Source organism: Melospiza melodia, chromosome 2 (genome assembly GCF_035770615.1).
Source record: "Melospiza melodia melodia isolate bMelMel2 chromosome 2, bMelMel2.pri, whole genome shotgun sequence".
In the NCBI taxonomy this organism is placed as follows: domain Eukaryota; kingdom Metazoa; phylum Chordata; class Aves; order Passeriformes; family Passerellidae; genus Melospiza; species Melospiza melodia.
Window position 1 is genome coordinate 83641368 of NC_086195.1, and position 13895 is coordinate 83655262.

A 13895-nucleotide genomic window follows, 5' to 3' on the forward strand; every position below is an offset into this window, starting at 1 on the left:
CCACTCATATTCATTTCTGCTCTGAGGATATGAAATATCTTGCAAACATTTCAGGCCAAATGTCAAGAGAGACCTGTCAAGCTTCAAGCAGCAAACCTCTTTCTTTTAATGTAATACAAAAACCCCCAAACCAATCCATATCTTTCTTTGCAAGATTCCATTATAAAAAGTTCAGTAAAACAACCTAGCAATGGTATAGGCAGTGATGTTTCTCTCCTGCTCCACAGGTGTGATTACACACCTAAGCAAAAGCACACCACATTTCTGCTGTGATTTTTAGAACAGACCGTTCAAGTCCAACTTTATACAACAGATAATGATGACAATGGATAATGCTCTTTAAAATTTTTCAGAATTACCCCAAATTAAATTAACCAAATTTTCATGTGTTTGATAACTTAGATTACTTTTAAATTTACTGTGATAACATGTATAAAATTCCTTTTTCTCCTTTTTAACAGGCTGTATGCAACAGCTTAGATGGGATCATGCTTAGCAAAGATCTGCAGCCACACTGTACCTACTTCACCACCACAAGCAGCTGTACAATATTTCCATATTGTTGTAGTTAGGAGAAGATCTGCTACACTCAAATGGCAGCAATGTATTTTGAAACCCAGAAAAGTTTTTTTTCTTTTGGAGTGTTTGTGTCTGTAGATGTGAGAGTTTTCTGTAGGAAATAACAAAGCTGGTAGAACTGTGATTACCTGAAAATTGAATTATTTAATGATTTTGAAACACTACTTAATGAATTTAAGCTAGGAAAAGCCAATCTACCAAAAACCAGTCTCAAAGGATGGGAAATGAGGTTTTACAAAGCCCCAACAGCTCAAAAGAATTACCTAAAAATATACATCTAGTGCTATTTCCAGGTGTCATGAAATATGCTCTTTGTCCAGAGCAGCTGCATCTCCTGCAGGGCATGGGTCTCCTGCAGCTCATGTGTCATTGCTGCCTGCCCTTTTTGGCCATGCTGAGAATGCTGGCGTGTGCACACTGGCACGGGATGCCATGTTTAGGTAACTGAATCATGTGCTTGAAGCTTTATTGCTGCAAAGCCTGTATTTAATAAGGTAAGATCTACTTTTGCCAAAAGGTGAGATAATGTTTACACGGACACTTCTCGACAGTTTTTCCACCCAGGAAAGTAACACACACTGCTTTTCTATCTCCACTCAGCAGCAATACTGAAAATACAAATATTAAGTGATGGATTTAGATATGTTTGTGTCTGGAAGGCAGAGGAACAGCAAGGGTGTTCTTCATCAGAAACCTGTTATCATTTGATACACTAATAGCCTAATTAAATGGAATTTAATTGCTCCAAATACAACCTATGCATGGTAAGAGAATATCATTATAATTTCTTGACTGTTTCTTGCAGCCCATTGTGCTTGTACAGCAAATTACTGTCCCTAAATAAGCCTGATGGCTTTGACACTGATATGTTCAGTGTCTGTACCTTTATCACTACACGATTGTGTAATCACAATTTGTCTTTCCCTTTAAGTCCTTTCAGCAGCTACCACCACTCATCCTACAAACTGCTACACTACTCCAAAATGCCTACACTGACAAGTGAATGCCACCCAGCAAGAAGTACTTGAAGCAATTCAAAAGACTTCTCTTCCCTATCCCAATGGCTCCACAGACACGCTGGGGGGTTAGCCAATACAGCTTCCAACAGAGCCCCACAAAATAACTGCTGGCTTTATCCAAAAGTTAAACACAGGACAAAAGGACAAGACTACTCTATTTTTGGATTTGAGTAAGTGATTTCTGCATAGAAAATTTTAAACTGCTACAACAAAGAGCTATGGGTCTTCCTAAAATCTGGATCCCATTTTTTGGAACATGCTACGATCCAATTTTACAAGAAAAACTATGATGTGATATAAAACACAGCAGAAAATGTTGTGCTCATTCAAGTATAATTCTCTATGTTCCACTTCCTGCAAAACAACACCTAGTCAAAGAAAAGAAAAAGCAACTTCAAAACTGTACTTCAAATGGTCTTCATTTCTATAAGTTAAAAATTACAAAGAAAAAACAAAAAGTTTCTTTTTTTTTTTTCCTTTCTTGAAGAGAACAATAAAGGGGAACAAAATCACCTCCAAACCACAAGTTCATTATAAATAAAATTCATAACCTAGGACACTTATTTAAGCATCAAAGCCAGGACAGACATGCAGGAGCAGAATCAAGTATGAAAGGCAGCAAACTATTTACCTACACTCTGCCTTATCTGGCACTACTCAGCACACTGAATTATTCACTTTGGTGCTTGTCTGTTGGTTGTGGGCTTTTTTAAAGCTGACTTTGAAACTTACCAAGCAGCACATTCAGAGATAAACTGATAATCACATAATAATTCTGTGCTCTATGCTTAGGGCAAGCTGTCTTTCCTACATTTCATTTCCTGAAAAAAAAAATTAATACAGAATTTAAAGAAGATAATTTAAGAATAAATCCCCATGTCATTCAACACTGGGAACTACTCTGGATTTTTCTTCTTCTCCTGAGATTGTTCCAGATTTAAACTGAGGGAATGGTATTTAAAATGTAGGAACATGAAAATAAGTCAATATTTGACAATCAAGAGCTCAGAATTACTACTTTATTGAAAGATCAACAAAAACACATCAACAAAATGACATGATTCTCAAATAGCAAGAGTGGAAAGAAATATTAACATAGCCCTAAAAACAAGCTTCCCCATATGCATTAGCCTCAAAACTTGCTTTTACAACTCATTAACAAATACAGTTACAACCTTTCTCCAAATGTTCTTAGGAGCATTTCTCAATGTACAAATATTTCATTGTCTTTTGCTAGATTTTAATTAACTTGCTCTCCACAAGTCTTTTGAAATAAATCCTTCACATCAGCACAGAGCATGCTGGCTTAGCTGAAATGCTGGTAAAGTCATGCTCTGCTCAATCAAGACTGACAGGCACAGAAGATGCACCAGAGCAAAGCTGGCTTGAGAAATTTCAACTATTTGAATTTCTATAAACTGACTAAATTTGACTAAATTTGACTAAAATAAGAAACATCATTTAAAAAAATAAACCACAAAAAAACACAAGAAAGTCTTGATCTTGTTTGAATTTTGACTCACTGCAATTCAAATCGTAAGATTTTATTCCCTGCAGCTCTGCTGCATTTATCTAGCATAAGAGTATATTTGAATGAAACTACATTTCCTCAACATCCACTATTTTTTATAAATAATAACCTTTTTCCCAAAAAATAGATAGATTTTTATTAAGTACTTGTTAAGAAGACTAGTATCACAGGAAGGCTGAAGATTAGGATTTATTTTCCAAGAAAAGTTTGAAGAGTGCAGGAAGATAAGACACTGATCCAGTCTCTGAACAATGAGGAGGTGCTGAATAAGGGGAGGGGCAAAAGCATGATTCTGGAAGAAGAGAGACAATTAAACATTCACACCACAGGATGGATAAATATCATTGAACAGTCAGATATTTAGGACCAGTTGTACTTCATTTCACAAGTCAAGGGAGTCCCCCAACATGAGGTTTCCATGTATGACACAGCACTGTGGTGCATACACCACACTCACAGCAGCCGAACACACAAGATAAAATTGTGTGTGCCACAAAATCTGTACTGAAAGACAATCTAAGCTTAAAAATTCCAGGCTCTTTGCAGAGAGATATTTCAGTCCTCACAGTTAATTCAGGGACAGTTACAGCTGCACTTCTGGAGTCCACCCCCACCAAAAGCTCACCCTTAAAAACTCTCCACTCCTTACTCCTGCAGTTAAGTGCAAGGAGCACATATGCTGGGATCATCAAGCGCCTGCATGGGAATGCTGGAACAAGAAGTATTGAGCAACTGCACTGCAGCCCTCTGTAGGGACTTCCCTGGCTATCCCTTGAACCACCTTCTCCCTTCCTAGTGAGAAGAAGCAAGTCAAAAATTACCCTCTCCAAATTAAAACAATTTTGCAAATACCTGCTGCCACTTTCACCAGAGCTCTCACCACAACCTCGCTCACAGTTTACCAACCATTCCACCCACTACGATGGCTACTTTGAACCTCCAAATAACTTCAAACATATGTAATGTGAAAAAAAGAGAAATTATCCATTTGCAGACTTACACGAAATGCTGATTTATCCAGAAATATACTGGCCAGACGCAGTAAGCAGACAGAAATCAAACCCAGTTGCAGTTTCTCTTTATTAAGAGCTCCTAGCTATCTTGTCATTAGTTATGAAAATGAGATCCTCAAAACAGAGTCAAATATCTCAGTAACAAACTGTTGTCTTGGTGCCAGACCTAACCTATTGCACTCAAAAACCTCAGTCATATGTCTAGAGCACTAGAAATACCCACTAGCTTCCCCTCCTACTTTCTTGGAATCGAAAGAACTTGCATAGAGCTGACCTTACAAAAAATACTTGACATGACTTTAAATTATACAGGTGGTCTCTAAAACACCTTTTCTTGGAAATCCACAGCATGAAGCACACACATTACACCCTTTTTGGTAAAAAATCTTCGAATATTCATGTCAAACATTATTCCACTTATGTGCTGTAATATGGGTAGTGGAAGTTACTAATTTTTTGTTGGGACTTCATGTTAACATCATTACCACTGAATCATATGGACTTAGCAAATGTGGATTTATTCCCCACATGTAAAATATTTTAATAAAGTTTTTCGCAAGTTTGGGATTGATTGCCAAAAAATACCTATATAAGTATGCAGAGAGTATAAATCATTAAAACTTGCAAGTCCAACAGAGTTTGCTTGCATCACAGATCAATAACCTGGATTCAGAAGTGAGAGCTAAGCTTTCACTGTCACACCACACAACTGCTATGATGCACAGATTAAAAATAAATGCACAGGCAAAATGACATAAATATTCACATATGACCTAAGTAATGTGTTGTGCATCAAATAAACCACCAAGCACTAGTTCAAAAATTAAGTTTATTTTGACATTATTGCCCATAAAAATAAGAATCCTATAAATAGAAGAAAGTACTGCAACCAGGTATTCCAGATTTTAAAAGCACACAAAGGCTTCTAATTACTTTCTTATAGCATATAAAAGGTAAGCATGCCTTGCACTGCACAATACTTAATCTTCAAAGAACTGAAAAGAAATGTTATTTTAGAAGAACTACTTTATAGTAGTGTAATTTATACTAAGTTTTCTGAGACTTACTAATATACGTCACAAATATTTGCATTTGGATTGGCACTAATCTACTTTCAACAAGAGAATCCTGAATTTACAACCTCAGCTACGAAAGATTTTTGAATAGCACCGCACTTCGCTATTTTATCACTGTTCCATTATTCCTCTATATTAAAAACACATGTCAGATTCTGGGGACAGATTAGGTAGTACCATCTAGAGCATAAATTAAGTATCAGAAACAGATTATGGTGATGTGGATTTGTGCCAAACCACAGAGCATTACAACATCACAATTTTGCTGAGGAGACACCAACCAACTCTACAGTATAAGGCTGTGAAGTACTGTTCTTTTTGAGATTAAATACACTGTTCTTTTCAGTCTCAAAGAAGAACACACATAGCTTCCTTCTGTTTATTTTGAAATTGGTATCCCATTTTTATCAAGTGCTGGAGATAATTTCTTATGCAGCATAAAGCAGTTAATATTGCATAATGAAGACCACAAAAGAGCTTAGAGAAAAACTCAGGACTACTTAAAAAAAAAAAGCAAAGAAGAAAAGGAGCTTAGACTTCATTTCCAACCAAACTGTCCATAGAGTCACAGACTCAAATCCAGACCCTCAGCTGCAGCTAAAGAGCACCCCAGGATAAGACCACCTTTGTTCCTCAGCAGTGGTCCAAGCCCTTGACATAAATCATACCAGCCCTGAGAGAGACTGAAACCATCACAAAGGTAGACACCAACACAAACAATTCCAGTTTGTATTCCTTGTGTGAACACCAAGTATCGTCTTGGCACATCCATCCCACTAAGGCAGAGATTTCTTGTTAGGTAGTAGTAAAACAAACCTACCAAACTCCCAGACAGAATCTCTGGTTTTACTTGGCCAATTTCTATGGGATACATAAAACTCAAGGAGTTTCTTGCTTGCTTCTGTCTCCATAACAACCGTGTCATGGAATAAAGTCTCAGCTAAACTCTGCCACAAGCCTTCCATTTCACTCTAAACTGAATCTCTCAAATAATTTTAAGAAAGCAGCCAAACCAAAACAAACCCACAAATGTAATCCTGTCACTGGCAAGCTATTTTCAAATTTCTTTACAGAAAGTAAGGAAAAAACTTCAAGATGCTGATGGCAGTGTCAGAGTTGTGCAATCTGCCAAATCTTCATTTTACACAAAGTTTCTATCTGTGGAAAATGTGCATTATTTTTTTTAAATCACATTTTACAATATGTGTGGAGTCTTACTACAAATTGAGAGCAGGCCTTCACTGTGGATAGTATACGAGCAGCTATAAATTTATCCTCTGTCAAGGAGCTAAACACAATCCCAGTTAGTGACCACAAAATACACCAAATTTCCACCAATATATAAGAGCTGTCAGCTGCAACATTTAAGTATTTCTCCAGAACTATACTTCTCAGGCTCAGCAGACTGACAAATAAGGTCTTAACTTTTTCTTTAAGTATTGCTCTCAAAACCAAACAGATCTACTAAATAATTAATCCACATTGTTAGAAAGATTTTAGATCAACTTTTCTCCCACTTCAAATTTCTTTTCAGATATTGAAGTGCATTGACATGCTGCTCATTTTCCAATGTTTTTAAAATGAAAACAACACAGTCATATTCCTTTAATAATTACAATGAGCTAAAGTTTATCCATGCAAAATTGTGTCAGGAAAGGCTCGCTACTTTAGTAGGCTCAATTAATTGCTGCAAAAACAAAATAATGTAAAAAAGAATACTGATCAACAGTAATGCCTTTCACCATAATCAGAATAAGAAATAACCAACCTAGTGGATCCAATACTGTACTCGGAAGAGACTGAAAATAAGCTGAATTATCTCTTTTACATAAAACCACAAGAATGATTAGTCACATTCCAGTTATTTCTGGATTCCTGCAAGCCAGTGTAGCACTCGCAGGCTGAGTCAGAACCGAGGTCTCCATTCTGCTCACTATTGCATAAGCAGATAGAGAGATCTCCAAAAGTTTACATTCTGAGTTTTACTGAGTAACAAAGCTGACTGACCAGAAGTATAAAACAAGTAAATCCCACTGATTGCAAATCAGTGGGACGGCCATGGCTTTCAACATTCACAAGAGTTATACCTAGGAGGAACTCTCAACTGAAAAAAGTAGTAAAGCATGCCTTTAGTCATTTTGTTCAAAGTATCATGAAAGTACTTCTTCCCAAGACTGCTGCAAGGACCACGTTCAGACAGCCTAAGCTCCCACTGCAGCCTTAAGCCAAACCAAGGAAGAGAGAGATGGGCATTGAATGATTGAAAGTTTAGATTAAGATATGCACAAAGCAGTCACAAGCCCCACGGTGAAACACTGGCTACAGATACCTGACATTACCCCTAATTCCACATCTGAGAGGTGTAACTTGTTCCCATTCAGGCCCTGACTGACCTGTCCAGTTACCAGATGATTCTGATACCTGAGCATTCCTGCTGTAGATATGACTGTTTTCCTACACTCACATATACTCAGCATTTGTCTTTTGCCTCTCAGTCCTGCTGAAACCTGCCAGCAGCTACTTTCCAGCACTCCCAACATGGGAGGAGTTAAATCTCCTTCAGTATACCTTCCCTCTAGTATTTCATGAAATTAGACAACAAAAGCAGAAAGAAACCAGTTCAGGTAATGACAACAACAAGGGTGGGTGGCAGGAAGGAAGGAACAGTTTATATCATCAGCCTACACTTCTATCTGTAGTATGGAGCTGCACCACAGCCCAGAGTAAGGATCAATCCGACCACAGCTTACAGCTGCTCATCTCCAAAGAAAATGAGACGATGGTCATTTAAACATTGTTTCAGAATATGTCAGATGTCTTAATATTAATATGTTACAAAGTTTCTCCTACAGCGTCTAGCCTAATAATGTCAGTGCTTGCTAAGATGTTTCTTTTTGGTTGTTAGATACATTTTTAATCTGTGAAACAAAAAAAAAAAAAGGTGGGTGGGAGAAATGATAAATACAAATAATTTTGGAGTATACCCAGTATACCCAAATATATACACACCAAGGATGAGCTTTAGTAACTTTATCCCTGATCAGTGCTTCAAATAACAGAGAAAGATTCTCCATTTCATTACAAGAAGCACTGCAATATGCTACAAAGGCTCAACTGGCTTATATATTGGCTCAGTACATAAGGAGTCAAAGACACTTCTCCAAGCTCTTTTTTCTGACACAGATCCCACCTCCAATTCCTCTCCAAGAGGAAAAAAACAAACCCAAAACAAACATTGAGAATGGCAAAAGATAGGCTACTAATTTCTGTTATAATCAGCAAACAATTGGGGAAAAAAAATCAAAAAAGGGAAGGAAAAAAGACCCATACGGAAAAACTCAATTAGCTATTTTTATTACAGAATGTAATGAATTAGAACTTTCAACATGTGGGGGATATAAAAATACAGAGAAATAATCATACTTCTATTGCTACAAAAACATAAGGGACTGACTTAAGCCCATTATGTACAAAGGCTACTAGGGCTACAATAATTTTCAAAACCATAAAAAGGATCCACTGAAGGCAAAAGGAAAAGCAGTTAAAACAGAAGAGCACAGATGCAGGACTTCTCACATGTTGTTCTGATACATTAAAGTGCTATAGTGAACAAATTACTTTCTATGTTCCAAGTGTATTATAATCCTACTGCACCTATTATTCTTAAATGAAATAATTTTTCAAACTGAATGATAGCAACTAAACTCAGCTGCCATACAACCAACTACTCCTTTAAGTCTCTCATACCTGAACCTTATTCTTGGATCCCAAAATTCCCTTACCGATGTAGAATCAGTTTCTGTCCATCCTTTTCCACTGTTAGCCACCATTAGTATGTATCAGAAACAAAGTCCTTATACATGTTCAACTATTCATCAGCATTCTATACTAAATCTCCTAAAGAAGATGCACATACAGATTTCCACTAAAGATGTTAACTCTAACAAGGAGTGAACTGAGCCGGGTTTCTATTTGTTATTCTTCTTCCACCTACTACCCCATTTTAACACTGACCACATATAACCATTTTAGACCATACACTCTTCTATGTCTGCAAATGTCTCACACCAAACATTCAGTTTTCTTAAAAATGATCTCTCCCATACCATCTACATCTCTTATGTACAGCATATGTATTGAAGAGCCATGCACATTAAAATTAAATCCTTTAATTGTTTGGTAGATTCCAACACTTTGCTGTTTACCAAATGCAGAAAAACCCAACAAACCAACAAGAAAACAAACCAACAATAAAAACCCCACCAGGAGCCAAAAGCACCATCCTCTGTTACTGCTCAGACAGAAAAGGAATTGGATCTCCTAGAGGGCATGCAAAGAACTGCCCAGAAAGAAAGTGCTGGCAGAGCCTTTTCATACTGACATAAAACACACGGACTACAGGAAATGGTGGACACTGTTAAAACTTTTTAGTCATTTAGGCAGGCAGCTTTCTGTGGACTCCTAAAATCCCTGAAGAATTCTAACTGTCAGAAGAAGTATCACAGGCACACAGAATACAGAGAGGAAGCTTCCCAGATTCTGATAACTCCACTAAAATAAAGGGGACTATTCAATTGAGTAAGAACTTCTTGACTGAGTATAAGTTTTTCATAGCTTCCTTTAAAATTGTCAGCTAGAGTGTTTAAATATATATCAAACTGTTTTCATTTCATCCACTCAAAAATCCTGTGTGATTAATTTCACAAGTCCATAAACCACTGCATGTCTATTTATCATTACAAAAGAAACACAACTTGCAAATAGCCCTGCTGTTATTCACAGTCAAACTCCAACTGCTATCAAATGGTAAAACTGATAAATTACCTGATTAAATTACTGAACATAATCAGAGATGCCCTGCTGCCACTACAGTCATCAGTGCACATGTGAAAAATTGAGCAAAACTGGGCTCTAGATAAGCAGTTTAGTATTCAAGAACTATCCCAGACACATCTAGTCCTAATAAAGTTGATGAAACTACTCAGGTAGAGAGGTCAGTATTAGCAGGTTTCATTCCAGGAGTGGAGTTCTAAGCCGTTGCTTAAGGAATAATGCTAAGCAATAAGGAAACATTGCTAAGGAATAATGCAGCACAAACTTACAACACTGGGAATGTGGTGTGTCACTATCCAATTTATTAGTGGAATGCAAATGATAAAGTACTGTGTTAATTATTTAGGAAGTGATGTTGAAATGGTTAGCTGGTAAAAACTGCAGTAGTTCTGGAAACAAGTCAACTCAATGCCAGAGAACAGGAGACTGGGTCAAATTATGCTTACTCAGAAATCCAAAGCTTACTGGAAATCAGATAGTTTACTATTAATTTATGTATAGCAGATCATTCTCAAAGGTGGGACAGGAAGACAAATTAACACATTTTTAAGAAGCAGCAATTATAATATTATTATTATTATGAGCAGGTTAGTTTGTGAATCTGACATAAACAGTTTTGAACATTATTATTATTATAATGCTTATGTAATTCATAGCAGATTTACTAAGTATAATGGAGTCTTCATAACATGACACTCCATCACACTGCTGCCAGCTCCTACAGAAATGGGAAATCAATTTTTTGCAAATGCAAATTACACAGTGGGTGGGTAAGAGAAATGCAAACTGCAAAATCCTACACTAAATAAAAACATATATAAATATGGTGACAGCCTGGTAAGGGCTCCTCTTCAAATAGCTAAGGAATGGCAATCCCATTTTCCCTCTTGAACAAACTCCTTTCAAATATGGAGGATGTCAACAAAAATGAGTTTTCAAGTAATCTTTTCATAAAGTAATATTTATTATTTGCAATTAATAATTGGAATTTCTACAGCACACTTCAAACCTTCAGAGAGAAACTGCATCTAATAACGCAGACACTAAGAGAAAAATGATCCCATGACAGGCCAGAAAATATCTATTTATTTAGTTAAATTCTACCGACATTGGAAACATCTTTATTCAAATGTTTTTGTAATGACTCAATATTTAAACACCACTATGTATAACAAGCTTCTTCCTGATTTGAATAAACAGAGCAGCATTAGGCCCAGCTACCCCCAGCAGCGGCATTCTCATTACACTGTAACAACACAAGGAAATAGTTTTCGTAGCAAAAATTGTATTTTGCCTATCTTAAAATCTGTGTACTTTGTAGCAAACGCCGAGCATTACAAGCCGAGCGGCAGCAGCGGGACTCCCGGGCAGGCAGGCAGGCCCTAGGAGGAGCACGGAGGTGGCAGCTCAGCCCAGGGTGACAGGGAGGAAGAGGAGGAGTGTGTTTCATGTCACAGCCAAGGGACTCCTCCAGGCAACTTAAAAAGCTCCACTGAGAGATTTGCACCTAATCCTCCACGGCCCAGGCGAGGATTGCTGTGATATAACGCCAGACAGCCACGTGCAGGAGAGAAGGGGGTTCAAAAGGCTCTCACAGTCAGAGACAGACAGAGACACTAAAAAGAAATACGTGAAAACTGATAGCTGGGGAGCTTATTGCCTCCGAGTCTAAATCCTTTCATCACTCTTTTCATCCAGGGGAGGCAAAATTTATTTATAGTATTTGAGAAAGGCAGAGGGAAGAAAAGAAAAAAACTGTAAGCTTATAACTTGCTGTATGATCATCTTCTGTACCTTACTGTTTCTGCTTTTTTTTGGTCAAAATTCACTCATTGTGACTGCTGTACAAAATCTGTGAAGGAAATACAGAAAGCAAGCAACTAAACAGATATCATTATTTCAACAGCCCAGTTGCCATACATATCCCAATTAACTGTACATCAATGAATTAAGCAAGGGCTACTCGATTTTATTGTTCTCACTACCGGGGCAGGTTGCACCCACAAAACACAACTTCATGCTGAGATTTAAAAAAACCCCAAAAGCACAGACAAGTCCTCTGCTTCTGGGGAGGTAAAAAAAGTACATTTAAATGTGAACATCCATGTGGAGATGCGTGAAAATATTCTGCTGTAAGAATAAAGAATTAACATACCAAACTGCAGCTACAAGTTCGTGGGTGTTTTTTCCAATTAAGTGACTGATGAAAATATATTTTGATTTATGGAAATACATACAAATAGAGAAAGTCGTGCTGAACGGAAGATTACCTAGCAGACCTGATTCACCCTACCTCCTCATGATCTGCTATACCTTCCTGATTTAAATGAACCGAGCCGAGTATCCAATACAAGCTGAAGTACAGTCCGCCATAAGAAGTACTAGGAGTGCCCTTGAAAAATGTCCAGATTGCAGCTAGTGCACAAAGGACCTCGCCATGAAAATAAAGCGCATGAAAATTTCTCTCTCGCTCTTGAGCCGGCAGTAAGTGAAGAGATTAACTTCCCATCAACATCGGAAGACAAAGCGTTGTCAAGACACACGCGAAGTTTAAGAGGTTTAGAAAGAAACAAATGGAAAAAAAAAAAAAAAAAAAGAAAGAAATTGGTCGAGCAATTAATCCCGAATACTCTGCTTCGTATTTATATCCCCCCCAAAAATGCTCGACTGAGCTGAAGAGCAGTACTGCACGATCCAAGCGGGATCACCCAGGTACTGACTGCCAAAGGTAAGGGAGCCTGGCATCCCCCTTCCCTCGCTACACGGGAGGCGACGCTGCAGATCTCCCACTACATCACCGAAAAGCGAAGCAGAACCAGCATCTGGAGCGGGAGGGGGGAGGTAATTAACTGGGAACTTTATGTTCCTTAAATATGTAACCACGACCTTTTTTTCTTCCCACGCCCCTCTTTATTTCCATGTTCTCTGTCAAAACCAGGCTGAAATAAACGTTATTCTATAATATAACTATTAAATAAGCAGTACAACACTCACCATATCAGCTGGAACGCTGCTGGACATTTTGATGTTACCCTAAATGGCTTAAAATCAACTTAAAAAAAAAAAGGGGGGGAAAAAAAAAAAAAAAAAAAAAAGCAGCAGCACCAAGAGCAGCCCGCTGGAGATCTTCAAGATGCAAAACCGGTGTCAGTATCGGAGGCAGCAGCTTCCAGGTCCCCTACGCGAAAGAGGTGCCCGATAAGCAGCGGGGAAGGCGGCCGGCTGCGGAGCAGGAATATCCAGGGGCAGCGGTGCCGGGCTGGACCGGAGGAGCCAGCGGGAGACCAGAGATGGCAGCAGATCCCTGTCAGCGGCAGCGGCACCAGCGGTGCCAGGTAGACCAGGCAGCAGGACTACACCGCCACATGAGCTGCGTGCGGGCTTTTTCCCCCCTTCTCGCCCTCTGCCTTCTCTCCCAGCCTCGACAAATGACGACGGGATGATTCACACGGGATAATAGTGCGTCCAAGTCACCTCCTCAGTCGGCGCAGGCGACCCGGGCGCGCAGGCAGGACCTGGCTCCTGCCCTGGGCGGCGGGCAGGGAGGCGGGAGGGCCGGGGTGGGCCCGGGGCCGCTGGGGAGGACGCCGGGCTGCGGCCCCCCCTAGGCGGTGTGCGGCATCCAAGAGCGCCCGGCGGGGACGCGGGCCGGGGAGGGAAGGGAGGGAGGGCGCTCGGAGGGGAGAGCCCTCCCCCGCGGCGCTCGGAGGGGGCCGGGGGGCGTTCGACGGCGGCCGCCTCCCGCAGCCTCAGCTCTCCGCTCGCATCGCCGCCGCCGCCTCCTCAGCCCGCCCTCCCTCCCTCCCCCGCCTCGTCCGCCGGCGGCTCCGGCCGCCCCCCGAGA

The 13895-nt window shown here is 39.4% G+C and overlaps 1 protein-coding gene across 1 annotated transcript in view; it reads right to left on the reverse strand.

Moving 5' to 3' along the window:
- Positions 1 to 13606, reverse strand: part of UBL3 (ubiquitin like 3) — a 55970-nt gene extending 42364 nt beyond the window's left edge. The window contains exon 1 of the mRNA XM_063149109.1: positions 13046 to 13606. Within this exon, the coding sequence (XP_063005179.1) occupies positions 13046 to 13072 (27 nt within the window). The 5' untranslated portion in view covers positions 13073 to 13606. The remainder of the gene's footprint in view (positions 1 to 13045) is intronic.
- Between the last annotated feature and the right edge of the window lie 289 nt (positions 13607 to 13895).